Genomic DNA, 15303 nt, shown 5'->3' with positions numbered 1-15303 from the left:
TGTTTTTTATTAATGCTGTGACATAGATATCTATGTATGTGTATATATATATGTGCATATATATGTATGTGGCAGATATTTTCATTGCTGATAGTAGACTTACTTAGCTCTTGGATTCAAAGTAGCTATTACAGAACATTCTGTCCTTACGAAAAATAGGGTGTTACCTTAAAAGTAATGAACGTCTTTTAAATAAACTAAGAAATTACTTTTAAATAATTTTAAAAAACTAAGAATATTTTAACCTCCTTTGAACTCTCCTTTGAAATGCATATTAGTATAACAGAAGAAAATATTTTGCACTGTTTGAAGCATTTGAAATCAGTGTTTAAATGACCAGAAAACTTCAGCTTAGTGTTTTTTAAACAGGTGTTATATATTTGCAGTAATTTCTTTTTGTCACTTATGAGCAGTAGTCACAAGCAGACACACACTGTGTCCCTGTATCTAAACACATTGAAGAGCTGAGTACTTCTCTTAGCAGTAGGCCGTGCTGTGCTTCAGAAGAACCATCAGTGCCATCACATGAGCAAACCTGGCAAAGCACTGCTGACAGTCCAGCCCGAAGAAAGAAAGCATTATATGCAGGTAAGACTCAAATGAGCTGTAGTTGTTAGCAGAATTCATTCACTGACTTGAAAAGATTCTGTGGCAAATGGCAAAAATCATCCCTCGTTTTGGGAACAAATTAAGTATTTGCTGACTTAAGTAATCATCATTTTGAAAATCTTAACTTCTCTTCATCTCTACTTTTCAGCCATCCTACTCATTTGGCCCAAACAGACAACAAATGTCTGCTCATTTGTGCTTTGTCACAGGCCCTGCCGTGGAAAAACAGCTATTTTAGCAGAATGTTTTTAAAGCACTGTATTTTAACAGTAGATATTAAACCCTAATCTATTTTTATTCTAAATAAGTGCATAATTGGCAAGAATGAAGAGGTGATCTTTCACCAATTACAGCATTACTTATACTAATGTTTCCCCTTACTACACTCATAATACTACATTTCTCCTGGAAGTGTCCTTTGTATGCAGTCTGAAACCAAAGTTACCCAGCTGAAGTAAAATAAACCCTCATCCTTGGGGAAAGTACAAAGTACACCTTAGTGTTGAAGTAGTTTTGTGTTTGAAGTCTTGTGTAGGCAGTCCCTTAAAAACTGAATGCCAAAGAGGAGCTCAAAAATCCCAAGCATGTATTTGAGCAGTAAGTTAGCTCTTCCTTTCTTTCCCTTTCAACAACTACAGATCAAACAAAGACAAGTCTGCTGCGAATCCTGAGCCATGTGAAATCTAGGGAAGAAAGCCCAGAGGAAGGAGTGTCTCCAGAGGAAAAGAGTTTTTCTGTCAAGAAGGGTGTGAAATGTACAGCCATTTTCAAAGGCAAGTTGACAGAACAAGAAGTTCGGAGTGGGGCAGGTGATAACATTTCTCCTGTTACATTTGTATCTAATGGTGCCTCGTTTGAGGCAAAACTGTGCAGATCTGCTGTACAAAGGACTGAAATTCAGCAGTTGGACATGAAGTTGGGTATTGTGACAATGCTCTTACAGCTGTGGCCAGACTCCTGCCAGTTCCCAAACTAGCAGTTTACAACAGGGTTTTCAATGGGGCTTAGAAATACATCCAGATAATTAATACGTAGTAATTAATACATAGTAATTAATGCATAGTATTAATTTCTTTCAGTAATTTGTCCAACTCCAAACTTTTTAATACATCCTCTAAGTCATGCTATAACCTTACCTATGACACTTAAAGATGTTTGACTTCTTTACATTTCAGCATCTTATGTTTAGTTTTTTACATATCTTTTATACAAATTTTCATAGTGGTGTACCTTAAATTAGCTACTCCTGGCCATCTCATTAGTGGTAGTGCTTGTTATCACATCTTGACTTGGGAAATAAGCTGGTTAACCATACGTTTTGGTCAAAAATAAATATACTGAAACAAATTTTGGTTTACAAAAGAAATTGCCCACCTATTTTATAGATTTCCTTGACGGTTAATTAGGGCTCATGAGGCATATGGTAACACTATTGATCAAGCACCAAGAAACCTAGGAAAACTCATTCTCATTGATTAATTTAGAAACTGAAATGTTGTATTGTCTTTGTGTGTGATGCTGCTTGTAGGCTCAAATTTTAAAAAGGGTGCTATTATATTGCAACTTATTTATGCATGCTTTTTTGTGCACAAAACTTCTGAGATAACAAAATACAAATGTTTTCTCTTAGATCTGAAAATGCAGAATGTGAAAAGGGCATCTAAAAGGTATGTGTGTGCAGATACAAATGTATAACAAAACTTACGGCTTGTGTTTTTTCTTCAGTCATTTCAAACATTTCAAATGTATTTCTACCTTGTGCTACATCTCACAGTCTCTCTTTTCTAGCTCTCTAGATATCTCTTCAGCTCTTTGGTTAAAGACCCATGGCTTGGCTGCTAGGCGACTCACCATCATGGATGCCTTAGCTCCTACAACTGTCCCTCACAGTACAAAATACATCCCAGTTCTGGACAAGCATGTAGTTTCCAAAGTATTTGATAAGGTAAAATTCTTACGCTGTTTGAAAGCTGGAACAAAACTTGATAGTGTTTTCAGAAGGATTTTTAAAATTAATTTCTATGAATGTCATAAAAACATTCTCTGGTATTGTAGATTGTTGATGTGCACTAAATGTATAATACATATCTGAATGTTCATTCATGCATCAGTAAGAAGATAAAGCTGATAGTTAATAGTACTATTTCTTGCATACTTTACCCTTAAGTTCTTTCACAGTTACCAGCTGATGGCAGTATGCAGCCATCGGGTGTTTGGCAATTTCTTGAGCACCACAGCCTCCAGTGATGCTTACTTATTCACTGGAGTATGTGTTTTATTCCATAACGTCATCTGGAAAATGGTGCTGGTGCACGGTTTGTGCATTTCTGCATTCTCAGCTTTTACATGTGACTGCTAAGACTTTTTGAAAAGTATTGTAATTCAGTAATTAAAATTAAATTTTGATAAGTGTAGACAGTTGTAAGATTGTGCAAAATTTATGGTGAATTGTGTATCATAAAGTTCTAATTGCCATTCCATTTAAAGGAAATCCATTTCATGGCAAGTTGCTGTAATTTTTCTTGTGTTATGCATCCTGCAAAAGTCCCATGAATATGCTGCAGCTCATTTCATTTAATAAAAACTGTTTCTTTAAACAAGACTCCAAGAAAAAGCTAAACAACGTTTCCTTTTTTAAATAATAAAGAAAGAACAAGGGATTTGCAATAGAATGTGGTATAGAACTAAGTAAAAGATTTATAACAAATGTACACAATTTTACATTTTGAAGTTTTCATGCTTGTTTTTTAAATTTAGGAATGGGAATTTTTGCTAAAGCATGCAGACTGTTGAAGAAAAACCAGTTCCTCTCTTTTGGTAAAAACAGGTCTACTCTTTTGGTAAAACCAAGTCAAAACCAAGATCTGTAAGGATTTTTTTTAACTGTGATTTTTTAAAAATATAATTATGTCTTTTTATATGAGAACATTTGAAAAGGTACATTTTCACATTTCGGATGTAAAATAGCCATTTTTCAAAAAAAAATCAGAAATCCAATGATTACAAAATTGTGCAAAACAATCTACTGTAAATGTAAAACAAAAGACTTTGTGAATTTCACAAATCTCTTACATCTCATTTGTGAGCAGTCACTTCTTTTTCCATCTTCTTTTGAATATACCTAAGAGGACCTCTTTCTTCCATGTTTCTCAATGAGCAGCCCTTTGAGTCCTTTACAGACAACCCTTGCAAAAAACGAAGCAGTCTGTAAAACAGACTATCTTTGAAAATAGTCTAAACCATGATTCAGCAAGTACTGTGTACAAGTAGTTCTTAGTGGCAATTCATAGGAACTCCTGGTAGTCTAGTTCAGGACTGAATTAAGTTCAGTGTTATTTGAATGAACAGGTGCTGTACAGAATCCACAGTGATCCATGGGCTTTCTTTAGATTCAGGGATGTAAAGGCAAAATAATAATTTTTGTAATTTCTTCATACCTACTCCATTAGTTGTAATCAGACATCCAGTTTCTCAGGCAGTGGAGAATTATTGTTCTATGTGCAGAGGAATGGATTTTTCTGGATCTGAAGCTGAGTATAGAAAAGAAGGTTGAGGGTTGCACACAAGATGAAAGCAGTAGAATTTCTGAGCTACAGAACCCACTTTACCTCAAGCTTCAACCAGCATATCAAGAAAATAGGGTGAGACTAGACATTGAGCTTGAATAGACTTTGAGGATCTTGATTATTCCAGTACTTTAGAAGATTTCATTGAAGATAATAAATGGACAGATAATTTTGCATTCTTCCTTCTGGGATCTTAGTTTTCTTGGCGTGAAATGCAGACATCTTTGCTTTTCAGGGGATAGTATAATTTTTATTTTTGGCCTTTGCCAGCAGTGATGATGGAATAACTATGAACAGTTTTCTTACCTTGGAGACGCAGCAAGAAAAAGGTTTCCATGACAACTGTTCATTAACAAAAGGCTGAGCTGTTGTTTTCAGTTCTGTGTGATCCGTCAGTTCCGCCTGAGTTATTTCAAAGAGATTAATTTATTAAACTACCCATCCAGATTCATATTCAGAAAAAAAATAATAACTTGGGAGCTTGTCTAAATTATGCTGTGGTAATTCTGGGGGAAACCTTCCCCGTAGAATCATGCGAGTGTATGTTGCAGGTTGTGGTATCCTAAGTACAGGTTTGCTAGTCATGGAGTTTTGACTCAATGCTTTGCTCAAAAGAATCCAATTCAGCCAACAAAAACATCTTTCTTTGGTCTAAAATAAGTAAAATTTTCTAGGGTTATTGTGCTTTAGTTTTGTCTTTAAGATTTTGAAATTTGGAGTTTGAAATAAAAGCCATTTTGAAACAAGTGAATTCTTTTAGCGTGAAAGTTTAAGTATTTAATTTAGAAAATGACAAAACGTTTTGGCAATAAAATTTCTCTGTGATTTCTATCAGCTGAATCTGTCAAATTACACTTGACTTTGTGAGCAGAGTTCATTGTTCTCAAAGCACTCATAGTATTTCAAGTTTAGTATTTGCTAAGAACACATTTCATTCTGGTTTTTGTCTTCAAAAATATAGTAATGTGTTTATGCTTGTCTGCCCCTTATACTCTATTCAAAGTGTTTTATAAACTATATTAAATATTGATGTTGCAAATTATGCTGTTTGTACTTGAAATTGCTCAGAATTTCAAGGCAGTGTAGAAGTGTGCTCCTACATGGTGAGGCCCTTCTGAACTTCTGTTAACTTGGTTTGAGTAACATCGTAGACAACAATCATGGCATTATGGAACTTGAAGAGGGGCCATCACTTCCCCGCCTTTCAGCTTTCAAATTCACCTGGAAATGATAAGTAGCCAGATGTCACTGCTCAGAATTATGGGCAGAGATTTACCTCATCTGTCCCCTGTAAGATACTTCACTGACATGTTCCCATTGTCTTTAGCAAGTGATTGTAAGATTAATGTAATATTAGGAGCTCTGATGTGGTCTGGCACCGATGTGACACAGATTCATTAATCAGAGAGATGATGTCCTTGGAAAGAGAGGGTGATATAAAGTCACACCACCGCTCCTAAAAAAATGATTTATACTGCTGTAATTTGGAATCCAGCTATGCTGAGATGATTCAAACACAAATAAAGCATCACTGAAAAATGTTCTCAATTAAATAATTCTCTTTATTGCTCTATTTTCTGATTGTTTCTCTTATTCCCCCAACAGGGCTTTTAGTTTAATGTTTTTCTCATCTATATCCTGATCTCAGACAGGCACTTGGGGAAGATTCCCACTCAATCATATGCGTTGAAGACAGTTTTGGGGAGAGTAACATTCTTTTTCTTCTCCAGTTCTTCCTTGGATTTTTCCTGTTTATATTCAGCATCAGGACACAGATATGTAAAATAGCTTTTCTTTTACAAACTACTGAGTAATTTAAGAGGCTCAAAGATGGTGGGACTTTAGACTTGAGAGTTTGGAAGGCATCTTTCCTCCTCTTTTGTCATCCATTTCTACCCTTTTCTCTGCCTTTTGAAGATCCACTCGCAATTGTATTCATTTTTATTTTATAATGAAGTTGAGTTATGTAGGTGTTGTATTGGGAGATTTGAAAAACACTGAAGTTCCTGATTCTGACAAACCTGATTAGGTTCCTAATTAATCAAGGCAAGTTTCAGTGACCAATGTCCACCTTGTTCGCTCTTTGGTGATCAGTGTGATGGTGAGAAATGTCTTTCTATAGCTTTACTACTCTAATTCCTTAGAAAATAATTTTCTCCAGAATAAGAGCATTAAATACATTTAAATATCTACTGTCACACCTGTATGCTAGAATTAGATGCTAGAAAGTATGAGAGTGTTTTAAGGCAATAAAACCTGGAATATGGTCATGTACTAGATGTACTTGTTTCCTTCTGACTTACATTATTAGAGTGAGTTGTTTGACAGTACTGACTTAGTAGTTAGGAACCTTAATTTGTAACTTCTGCATAATGGGTTTGTATAATTTTAGAAGAACTGGCTGGAAACCGTGTCTTAAATTCTGACATTTGTGGTGCTTAGATTTTTCTTTCTGCAGTCTTCCAGTGTTCCTTCTGGCTTTTATGAGCCTTGGCATACAGTCATTCTGGTGGAGGAAAATTTGTATGATAAATGGATCTGTGTCTTTTATTGTATAATAGATGTTACCGTTGGCCCGTGTTAGCAATGACAAGAAGGGGATCTCACTAATTAATCCTCAGGCAGTGAATCTTGATGCCTATAAAGAGAAGCTGGAACAAGCAATTAAATCCTATGAAAGGCAAGTCTACTCACAAGAAATTTATGTTTGCAGTTGTGTTTCAGTTTTTTCTTAGGTACTGGCTATTTCCTCGCACATGCTTTGCTCAATACTGATAATTCTGCATGTTGGCAGACTTTAATCCACCTTCAACATGTAGGAGAAATGTTTATTTTCTTTTAAAAAAAGCAGACTGTAAAAACAGATAATAGGTAAGGAGATAACAAATAACAACATATTGCTCATTTTATATTTGTTCAGTGACAAAAGCAAAATTCTGTTACTTTTTGGGAGCAAACTTCAAACCAGTCATCCCTCAGGAGGAGTCATCTGTAAACATACAATGCTGGCCAGACTTTTACCTTAAAATTAAGCTTCTATATCCATAGACTGACGCTTAAATTAGGGACCTGCTTTTTGCTGCCAGCTCTCTACCACCCAGCTATGCATGCAAGAACGTAACTGAGGCACCGATAAGATACTGACAATTAAAATTTGGTGGGGTTTTTTTGAGAGGCATATGTGTCCTACTTGTTAATTAAATGTTAGTAAAAGCAGAACTGAAGTAAACAGGAAAAAGGCATTAGATCTCTAAGCTACTCCTTTCCATGATCCAACTTTGTGGATTTTTTTGAAATAAAGCAATTATTTGACTATAGTGTAATTCAGTAATCATATGGAGCTTTGGCTAGAATTGTTTTAATAAATATTTTTAGGCTGCATTCTAATAACATTTACAAATGTAATTAGTTTATATGACCAAAACCCCCTTGATGACAAGTGTTTAGTCCTTGTTTTTTTGTTAATTCCACTGAGGCTCTTTAAGGTTTGAGGTTATTTTCCTTGGTAGCTATATGATCATACCAGTTCTTTCTAAAGCATGTAATAGCTTTCTTTTTCATTCCTATTGTCCTATATACATCTTTTGTGGTAAAATCAAGAATTTTGATTTGAAAATACTGCTTGCTATGTCTAATATTAATGGAGTTCAGTGAATAAAAATCTTTTGTTTTGTTTGTTCTGTCACTGAGACAATACTGTTGTTACCAGGCTGATGAAGAATTCATAGAAATTGATTTGTCACTCATTTTAATAGAAGGTTCAAGTAGTGTATTTGTGATGGTGAATTCTGAAAAAAATTCAAGTTTTTCATTGCTGTGCCATACCACTGAATATTTTACATTTATTGACTTTGATTTTAAGGGAAATGAAATTGTTTTCTGGTTAAACTCTGGTAATCTTCTACTGACAGCATTTCTGTAAAACGTTGGTGATAAAGATTACTGTTTACTTCTGTTTTCCAACAGAGATCAATGAATTAGTGTATTTATAATAGTAGGATTGAGTTCTTACTTCCATGAAAAAGAGGTATAGAAGAGGTATAGAAGAGGTATAGATCTGCCTGAAGATCCTTATAATTGACAGTGTACAGAAGAGATCTCTTTACTTTTCATCTACATGTGAAACGTCAACCCAGTCAAATTTATTTTGCTCTAGATGTCACAGCCCTTTTCTAATAACTGAATTTCCAAAAGCTGCAGTTCAGCTTTGTAAATAGTGGTTGGTCACAAATTTATTCTGACATAAGTAAATGAAACAATACATCAGGGCATCCAGGTTTCAAGCACAGAAGCAAACATGACAATATTTTCCTCATATGTAGATTGACTTTGGCATCAGGTTTAGAGGGAGAGAAGTGGTGAAGGCAGAATTTTTGTGCTCTGGCAAAGACAATATACAGTATTAAAGAAGAAAAACACTGGAAGCTTCATAATGTGTATGATCTTGTATAGCCAGAAGTTTTTATAAACAAGTTAGTTATGAGTGTGCGGATTTAGAAGGATGAAATAGGCAGTGGAGCATGCTGAGACTGTAGATTGAGAATGAACTAAGTAGTCTGTATTCTTAAAATGCTGGGATAGCATTCTAGTAGATAAAATGAATCATCAAGAATTTAATATTCAGAATCTGTTTTTAATGTGCTTTTTCTTTTGTACATGCTCCAGTAAATCTGGCAAGATTACTTGTAGTCAATCAGGTTACACTCTGAATTTTTCCTAGCAATGAATTGGTTCTTGTATATCCAAAGGAAATCTGGATTTTTTTCTAGAATTACTGTAATTAGGATCATCAGTAAAGGTTTATTTCTATAGCAGAAATGAAGTAATTGGGTGATGGCTTAATTGTTTGAGATGTCAATAGAGAAAACCATAAACTAGATGATTTTACAAGATTTTAAAATTTATGTCTTGAAAAGCAAAAGCAGAAAGTTTAGTGGTGCTTTTAAAAGATCTCAGTACTGCATTGCTTTGGGATAATCACTTCTGTTTTCCTGTCAGTAGTTTTTCTTCATAGCCAGAGTTTAATGAATTAGAAGCCTGAATGGCACAACTGAGGGGTACTCTTAGCAGGGAAAAAAGTAGAAATCAGCATTACTACATTCAGACTACATTTTCTGAAAATGTTTAATTGGAGGAACTGTGCAGTTTAACTGGCTTTTAATCAGTTTTGTTATTTGATTTAACTTGCTGGTGCTGAAGACAACCATCCATAGAAAATCCTGGCAGGAAGCAGCAGTGATTGCTGTTAAACCTTCTATGACCCTGAAATAGTCATGCTGTTACTTGATGGAAGATACTGTTTTCACATCTTCTCTTCCAGTTGATAATTTCATAGCTGAATGATAACGATACAATTTGATGATACAGTGTGCTTGGAATACAAATCAGTGCAGATATCTTAAGAAAGTGTGTTTATTTGCTAGTTTTGAAATGATCAGCTGCACAAGGAACTGCATTCCCTCAAAAACTACTTTGCTTTCTTTAATAGGCGCCTGAACCTAGTTATTTGGAGAGCACTATCTCAGGAGGAAAGAGAGAAGTAAGCTATCACTTTTGGTTTTCTAATGTGCCTCTGAAGGGCTGGTCATAGATATCTGATAGTTTTTTATCACTATTTCTATAACCAACTGGTTTAATTTTCAAGTATTTCATAACTATACCTTGCTTTCAAATATGTATATATGATATGGAGTAATATTAAATTCTGGACATCCTTTTTGTGGGGCTGATTATTTTTAAAGGAAAGGACATGCATTCCATTTGAATGTTGCTTCTCTATCCTTAATCAGTGTCAAGTGCAGGGCCTTGGGAGGGCAGCGTGTCATTGCTTTTGACATCAAAGTAAATCTTCTCTCATCCCGTAAAGAGCACTCTAGTGGCTGGTTTGTTAAGGTGTAATAAGCACCTTAAAAGCTTTTGCTGGAACTGTATATCACTCTGGAAATTTTTACTACGTTAACTAGCCTATTTTTGTATATTGATTTAGAAAATTAATGGCTGTTTAAACATCAGTGAAGTTAGCATCTGTTTGTGCTAGAGAATAAAGTGAAGATCAAGTAATGAAAATGGGCCTGAAATATTTCTTAACAGAAAAATGGGAATAAAAACTAGAATGCTTTTAAGAAGACATAAGCTAATGAGTAAAAACCCCACAATTCTACCATTAATAAGGAGAACTAAAACTCCATTCTGGTGCAGAGAGGGAATGAAGACTCTTAAACAAAACAGCATGTAATTAAAAAAAAAGGGAATAGATGTCTGTTGATAGATGAGTTGCTGAGTATAGAAATTTGACATGGTGTCATCCAAAATATTTAATTTTTGATAATGTATGGCCAATTATGCCTGTAATGAGAAGACAAGTCATAGCAATTGCACAGTCTATTGCTAGAGGAGCATATTAATCACTAATATTGGTGCATAAATATTAAAATATTTGATTTATTTCTAAGAAATTATGGCTCGGCCATTTGAATTGGTCTGTAGCTGTGTTTCTGTAAGATATATTAAAACTAGACATGAGTGTTTGACCAAACACAGCAGTATCTGGATGAAATGCAAGAATTTGTAGCATACAGAAGATAAATTGGTTGAATCTGATTCTTTATTCTGCCTTTACAATTGGTGACTCTATCCGTAAAGCACTGACGTAATTAAAATTTTTCCTACTTGTGATTAATTTTTAAAAATATATATTTTTTTAAGATTTAAAGAGGATGGGCCAGTCCAATATATACAGCATAAAGAAATTTTGCTGGAGGCTTTAGAGAATTTGGGATGGCCAATTTCCTATGAAGATATAAAATTATTAGAAGATGAGATATTGACAGCATTAACATATATACAACAAGCCTCTGATCTTCAGGAAACTGTCAAAAAGGAAACTGAGAAAAGCTCAGAATCACGCATAAGCAACAATAAAAAGGTAATACATGGGAAAGGATTTTTTTCCCCTTAGATATTCCTCTTCACTATGTACCTCTGGAATATTTTTTTCCATCATAGCTGATAAAGTAGACATTTAGCATGATGCTAAATAAAATGGATAGAGGAAAAAAGGTAGTTAAACAGAGAGAAAGCTTTCAATTAGTTTTTTTAAGTATTGGGGAAGTAGAAGTTCTGAAGTTGCAAGAGCCACAGAAATCGAGCCTCTAAGAAATAAATTGCAGCAAAGGATCTTTATCTCCTCTGCAATGATAGCAGGAAAGAGAAAGAACAGATATATTAAAGGCAATTTCGATATAAATTATAATATTTGGTAAACGGGACTAAAAGATCTTGTAATATTGGAGTAAATCTCCATCATTTTCCATGGTACATTTCTTGTAACAGAAAAGATGGAGAGAGGAGGTGGGATACAGCTTCATTTTTGTACACTAAAATTTAACCGTCCCTAAAATGTGGGCACACATGAAGTGGTGGGCAATCTCACAGCATTGTGAACTGAGTCAGTGGCATCTGGAGCTCATTCTGAAGTGGACACCTGCTTTTGGCTAGTCAGAGTGGGGTTTTTTTGTCTCTCCATTTCATTAATATATTAGTCTAGCTACTCTGAAACTGTGATTGAAGTTAGTGTTTTTATATGTGTGTGTGTGTTTTCTGTAGTTTTTGAGATTTTTTTCCATTAAGACTGTACATTTGAAAACATTTTAATGTCTTCAAAAAACAGATGATCTTGATTCATTTTACATTAGTTTAAAAATACTACATTGCTGTTACAGCTATTTTGATTATTGATTTACCTATGCCGTATAATGTCCCAATACAAGAGCAGCAGAAACATGTTTATGTTTCATTTGTTGAGTGTAATTTTACTGTTGCCTTGGAACAACCAGTGTGTGCTCTCAGACATGATGTGATTAACATTGTGCAATCACTTATCCTGAGTCAACCTGCTTTAGGAGTCTAATCAGAGCAGCATCTTCAGTAATTGCTAATCTGCAACTGAAAGGCTTTAAGAGTGAGAGGCAGAAATGCAGATGTAATTAGAATTCTGTTTATGTGGTAGCAAAACAGTGGAAAAAAAATGAAAAAAATGAGAACTTTTAAGAGTGTTGTTGAAGGTTTTGCTGACTGTAATGCCTGCCTATGAAATGGGTATAGAGAAATAAGCTACCAACTGAAATATATGACAGCAAGGAAATAGCTGATTATGGCACCGAATGAAAATTTTCATTGTGACATGGTAGAAAAATCACAATTATCCTGAAGTTCTACTCAATAAAGCAGACTTTTTAATTTCCTGATGATTTTTTCACTAAATTTTAAATAAAACACCTTAGTTTTTAGCATTTATGGGTTCTGAATTACCTACACAACTTCTTAAAAAAATTAGTGATCCTTTTTAGATGTCCTTGCTATGAGAGCTTTCTGTTTAAGGCTACAACTGAACTAATGGTCTGCACTTCTCTGGGAGTTGTGTTCAGGCTGCTCCATTTGCACAAATCTGTGAAAGGTGGGCTGTGCCAGTGCTGTATTGGTGCTGGATGAAGGAGACATCCACCAGCATAGGGCTATGAGATGACTGAAGACCTCTTGTGCTGCAAGAAGTAAATGCTTTAGGAAGTGAGAAAACACATTTAGTTATTTTCAGACAAATACAGAACACTAAACATAGATGTAGGGCTAGTTGTAGTGCTAATTGTAGATTGTATAATACTCCATTTGCTCAGTTCTTTTTGCTGTTCCGACTAAAGCATGAGTTAACAAAAGTCTTCCTCTTCAGGTTGGTTTTCAACTTTCATCTAAGATATGGAAAATGAAGAATTTATAATTTTTTTTTCTAATAAGTAGCTGCTTTGACTTAAAATATTTTATCTGTTCTGAACTTTTCATCCACCATTTCTAAGTGGTTTTTTCTCACTGAATTATGAAACTGTTTACAAGACGATGGCACCTAGTGAAAGGAATTGTTCAGGTCGCCTGCCCACCTGTCATTAGACAACCTCAGTCTACTGGGGTCGTGGCATTACTGTTCTCCAAATGTGGTAGATTCCAGGACAGTTTGGTGCTTTCTGTTAATGGCTGCAACATTTTAGTGTGAGGTATTTATTTCCCCACTGTTGTAATCTGGCCTTTGAGCACAATGGAGAACATTTCCTTGCATAGTAATTATTTCTGTTTCTGCATAGTAGTGGATTTCTGCAAGTAATCTCATGGCTTCTGCAGAGAAAGCAAGCTGCGTTCATTGCAAAGAATTAACTCTCATTAAGAATATACTTTTAAAACACTGGGTTTCACTAAGAATGAGCTGGAGTGTGCAATGCTCACTCTTGTTTGTCACCCTGCTGTTTACCATATGATTAAAAAGAACATAAAATAGTTAATAAGCATAATGTGTTTTGTAAAGCATGTTTATTTGGGTGGAAAGGGCCCTCTAGTGGCTCACTGAGTCTCTTCTTTCTGAAAAATTTATTTCATGTACAATTGATTTAGTTATTCCTAATGCAATATTTATTGCTAAGACTTGATTCTTTGCAAGAATGGAAATTCTGGATCTCCCTTTCATTTCCTGGTGTCATTTTCTTACACTCCTAATTCTTCCTCACTGTTTAAGGATCACTAATCGCTATCTGTTGATAACTTTTTTTGCATTCATGTGTTCCTAAACAGCTTGGCATCTCCTGCCTTTGTTCTTCTGTCTCTTTATGGAGACAAAGGAAGAACAAGCATCCCAAATAGCACAACTAAAAAGTTATAACTACCTAGAGATGTTTAATCAAATTTTGCATTGTCACCAGTGAAGTAACCTGCTGGACAGAGACAGACAGTAGGTACAAAAAGATAGGCTCTTTCACAGAAATGGGCTGGTTCCACCCAGAATGGGCTTGTTCCCACTGGCAGCCCAGGAAGAGTAGTGTTTGCTTGACTCTGGAGGTGTCAGGATTATGAAAGCCCAAAGTTTGAGCCAAGATACATGGAGATCTGTGGGTATGCTTTGTGTCTGTTCTCACTTATAGTAGGAAAGTGCAAAACCTATTCTTTTTGAAAGGGAATTTAAAAATGTAGCAGCTATTGGAGGGAGTAAACAAACTCTCCTTCACCCATTGTGGTTTAATGCGTTGCCTTCAACAGAAGCAGAGCTAAACATGGTAAAAATCCCTGAGAATCAGATGGGGCTCTTTTGTAATAAAAATACTGAATGCCGGAAATGGGCACTCTGACAGTGTCTGGGTCAATCCTGCTGAACACCTAAAAGCTGTGTGAGAGAAAAGAGAGATGGATTTGAATTTAGACAGTGTTTCTGAGCCACCTGAATTCTGCAGGACTTGGAATCCTCGTTGTGGATTCTTGTGTCATCTTTAGTATTTGGATTAATGTGGAGTGCTGGAAGTTGCCCAAGTTATTAGTCAAGCATTACAAATTAGTTGATAATAAATATTCAGCAGCAGCTGTCCTTTTGGTGCCTAAGGAATTAAGTAAATGCTTTACCCAAATACCTTTTTGTGTCTGTGGAACTGTAGGTCTGCTCTCAAATCAGCCTTTGTTGAGTTGTATTTCAAGCAGTCAGTTAAGCAATGTGAAGAGCCTCTGGTTTAGTCTGAGTTTGAAAACCCAAACTGTTGATATAATTAATATTCTGTAGGGGGAAAGAATAAGCTAGAAAAATCCCATATATCTCCAATTTAAAATAACTCCTTGCCTCTTTTGTGTGTGTGTGTGTTTTCATATTTTTAGGACTTTTTTTCTAGTGTTGTTTGTGATTTTTGAGGGGGAGTTTGAAAAAAAGAGATTGTGATAATTATAGTGAAACTGAGAACAAACAATTTAATCAAAGTTATTAATATCTCTTCCATCATTATTGATTATTAGGGAAAATCAAGTATCAAATCAAATGCATTTTTGTAGGAAAAAAAATGTCATCAGACAAAGAAGAAAGTCATACACATCCTATCAAGCAGGGGTTTTATTAAGAGTCTGTGAGTTATGGTAGTTTTTCAGAACAATGTGTAGATCTGTGGAAAAGTTTGAGATTTCGAGTTGCGTATTTTTATGATTCAGAAGAACTGCGTAAGAGATGGATGCCGGCAAATTGTTCATGAGGTAGGCTAATAAATATTTTAAAAATTAATGGTGAAACTGATTTATTTAATGGTGAAAATAAATGTCACCATTTTAATTTAATGGT

At 35.0% G+C, this 15303-nt stretch overlaps 1 protein-coding gene across 2 annotated transcripts in view; it reads left to right on the top strand.

The window, feature by feature from the left end:
* VWA3B (von Willebrand factor A domain containing 3B) overlaps nt 1-15303 on the top strand; it is a 64349-nt gene that overhangs the window by 39125 nt on the left and 9921 nt on the right. Inside the window, exons 17-23 of one of the 2 annotated variants that reach the window (XM_039548355.1) lie at nt 482-588; nt 1248-1418; nt 2240-2276; nt 2398-2554; nt 6737-6855; nt 9664-9714; nt 10881-11100. In XM_039548355.1, the coding sequence (XP_039404289.1) occupies nt 482-588; nt 1248-1418; nt 2240-2276; nt 2398-2554; nt 6737-6855; nt 9664-9714; nt 10881-11100 (862 nt within the window). The remainder of the gene's footprint in view (nt 1-481; nt 589-1247; nt 1419-2239; nt 2277-2397; nt 2555-6736; nt 6856-9663; nt 9715-10880; nt 11101-15303) is intronic. The other variant, XM_039548359.1, reaches the window with a different exon arrangement.

This window comes from Corvus cornix, chromosome 1, assembly GCF_000738735.6.
Source record: "Corvus cornix cornix isolate S_Up_H32 chromosome 1, ASM73873v5, whole genome shotgun sequence".
NCBI lineage: Eukaryota > Metazoa > Chordata > Aves > Passeriformes > Corvidae > Corvus > Corvus cornix.
This window is presented reverse-complemented; position numbering and strand designations above follow the sequence as displayed.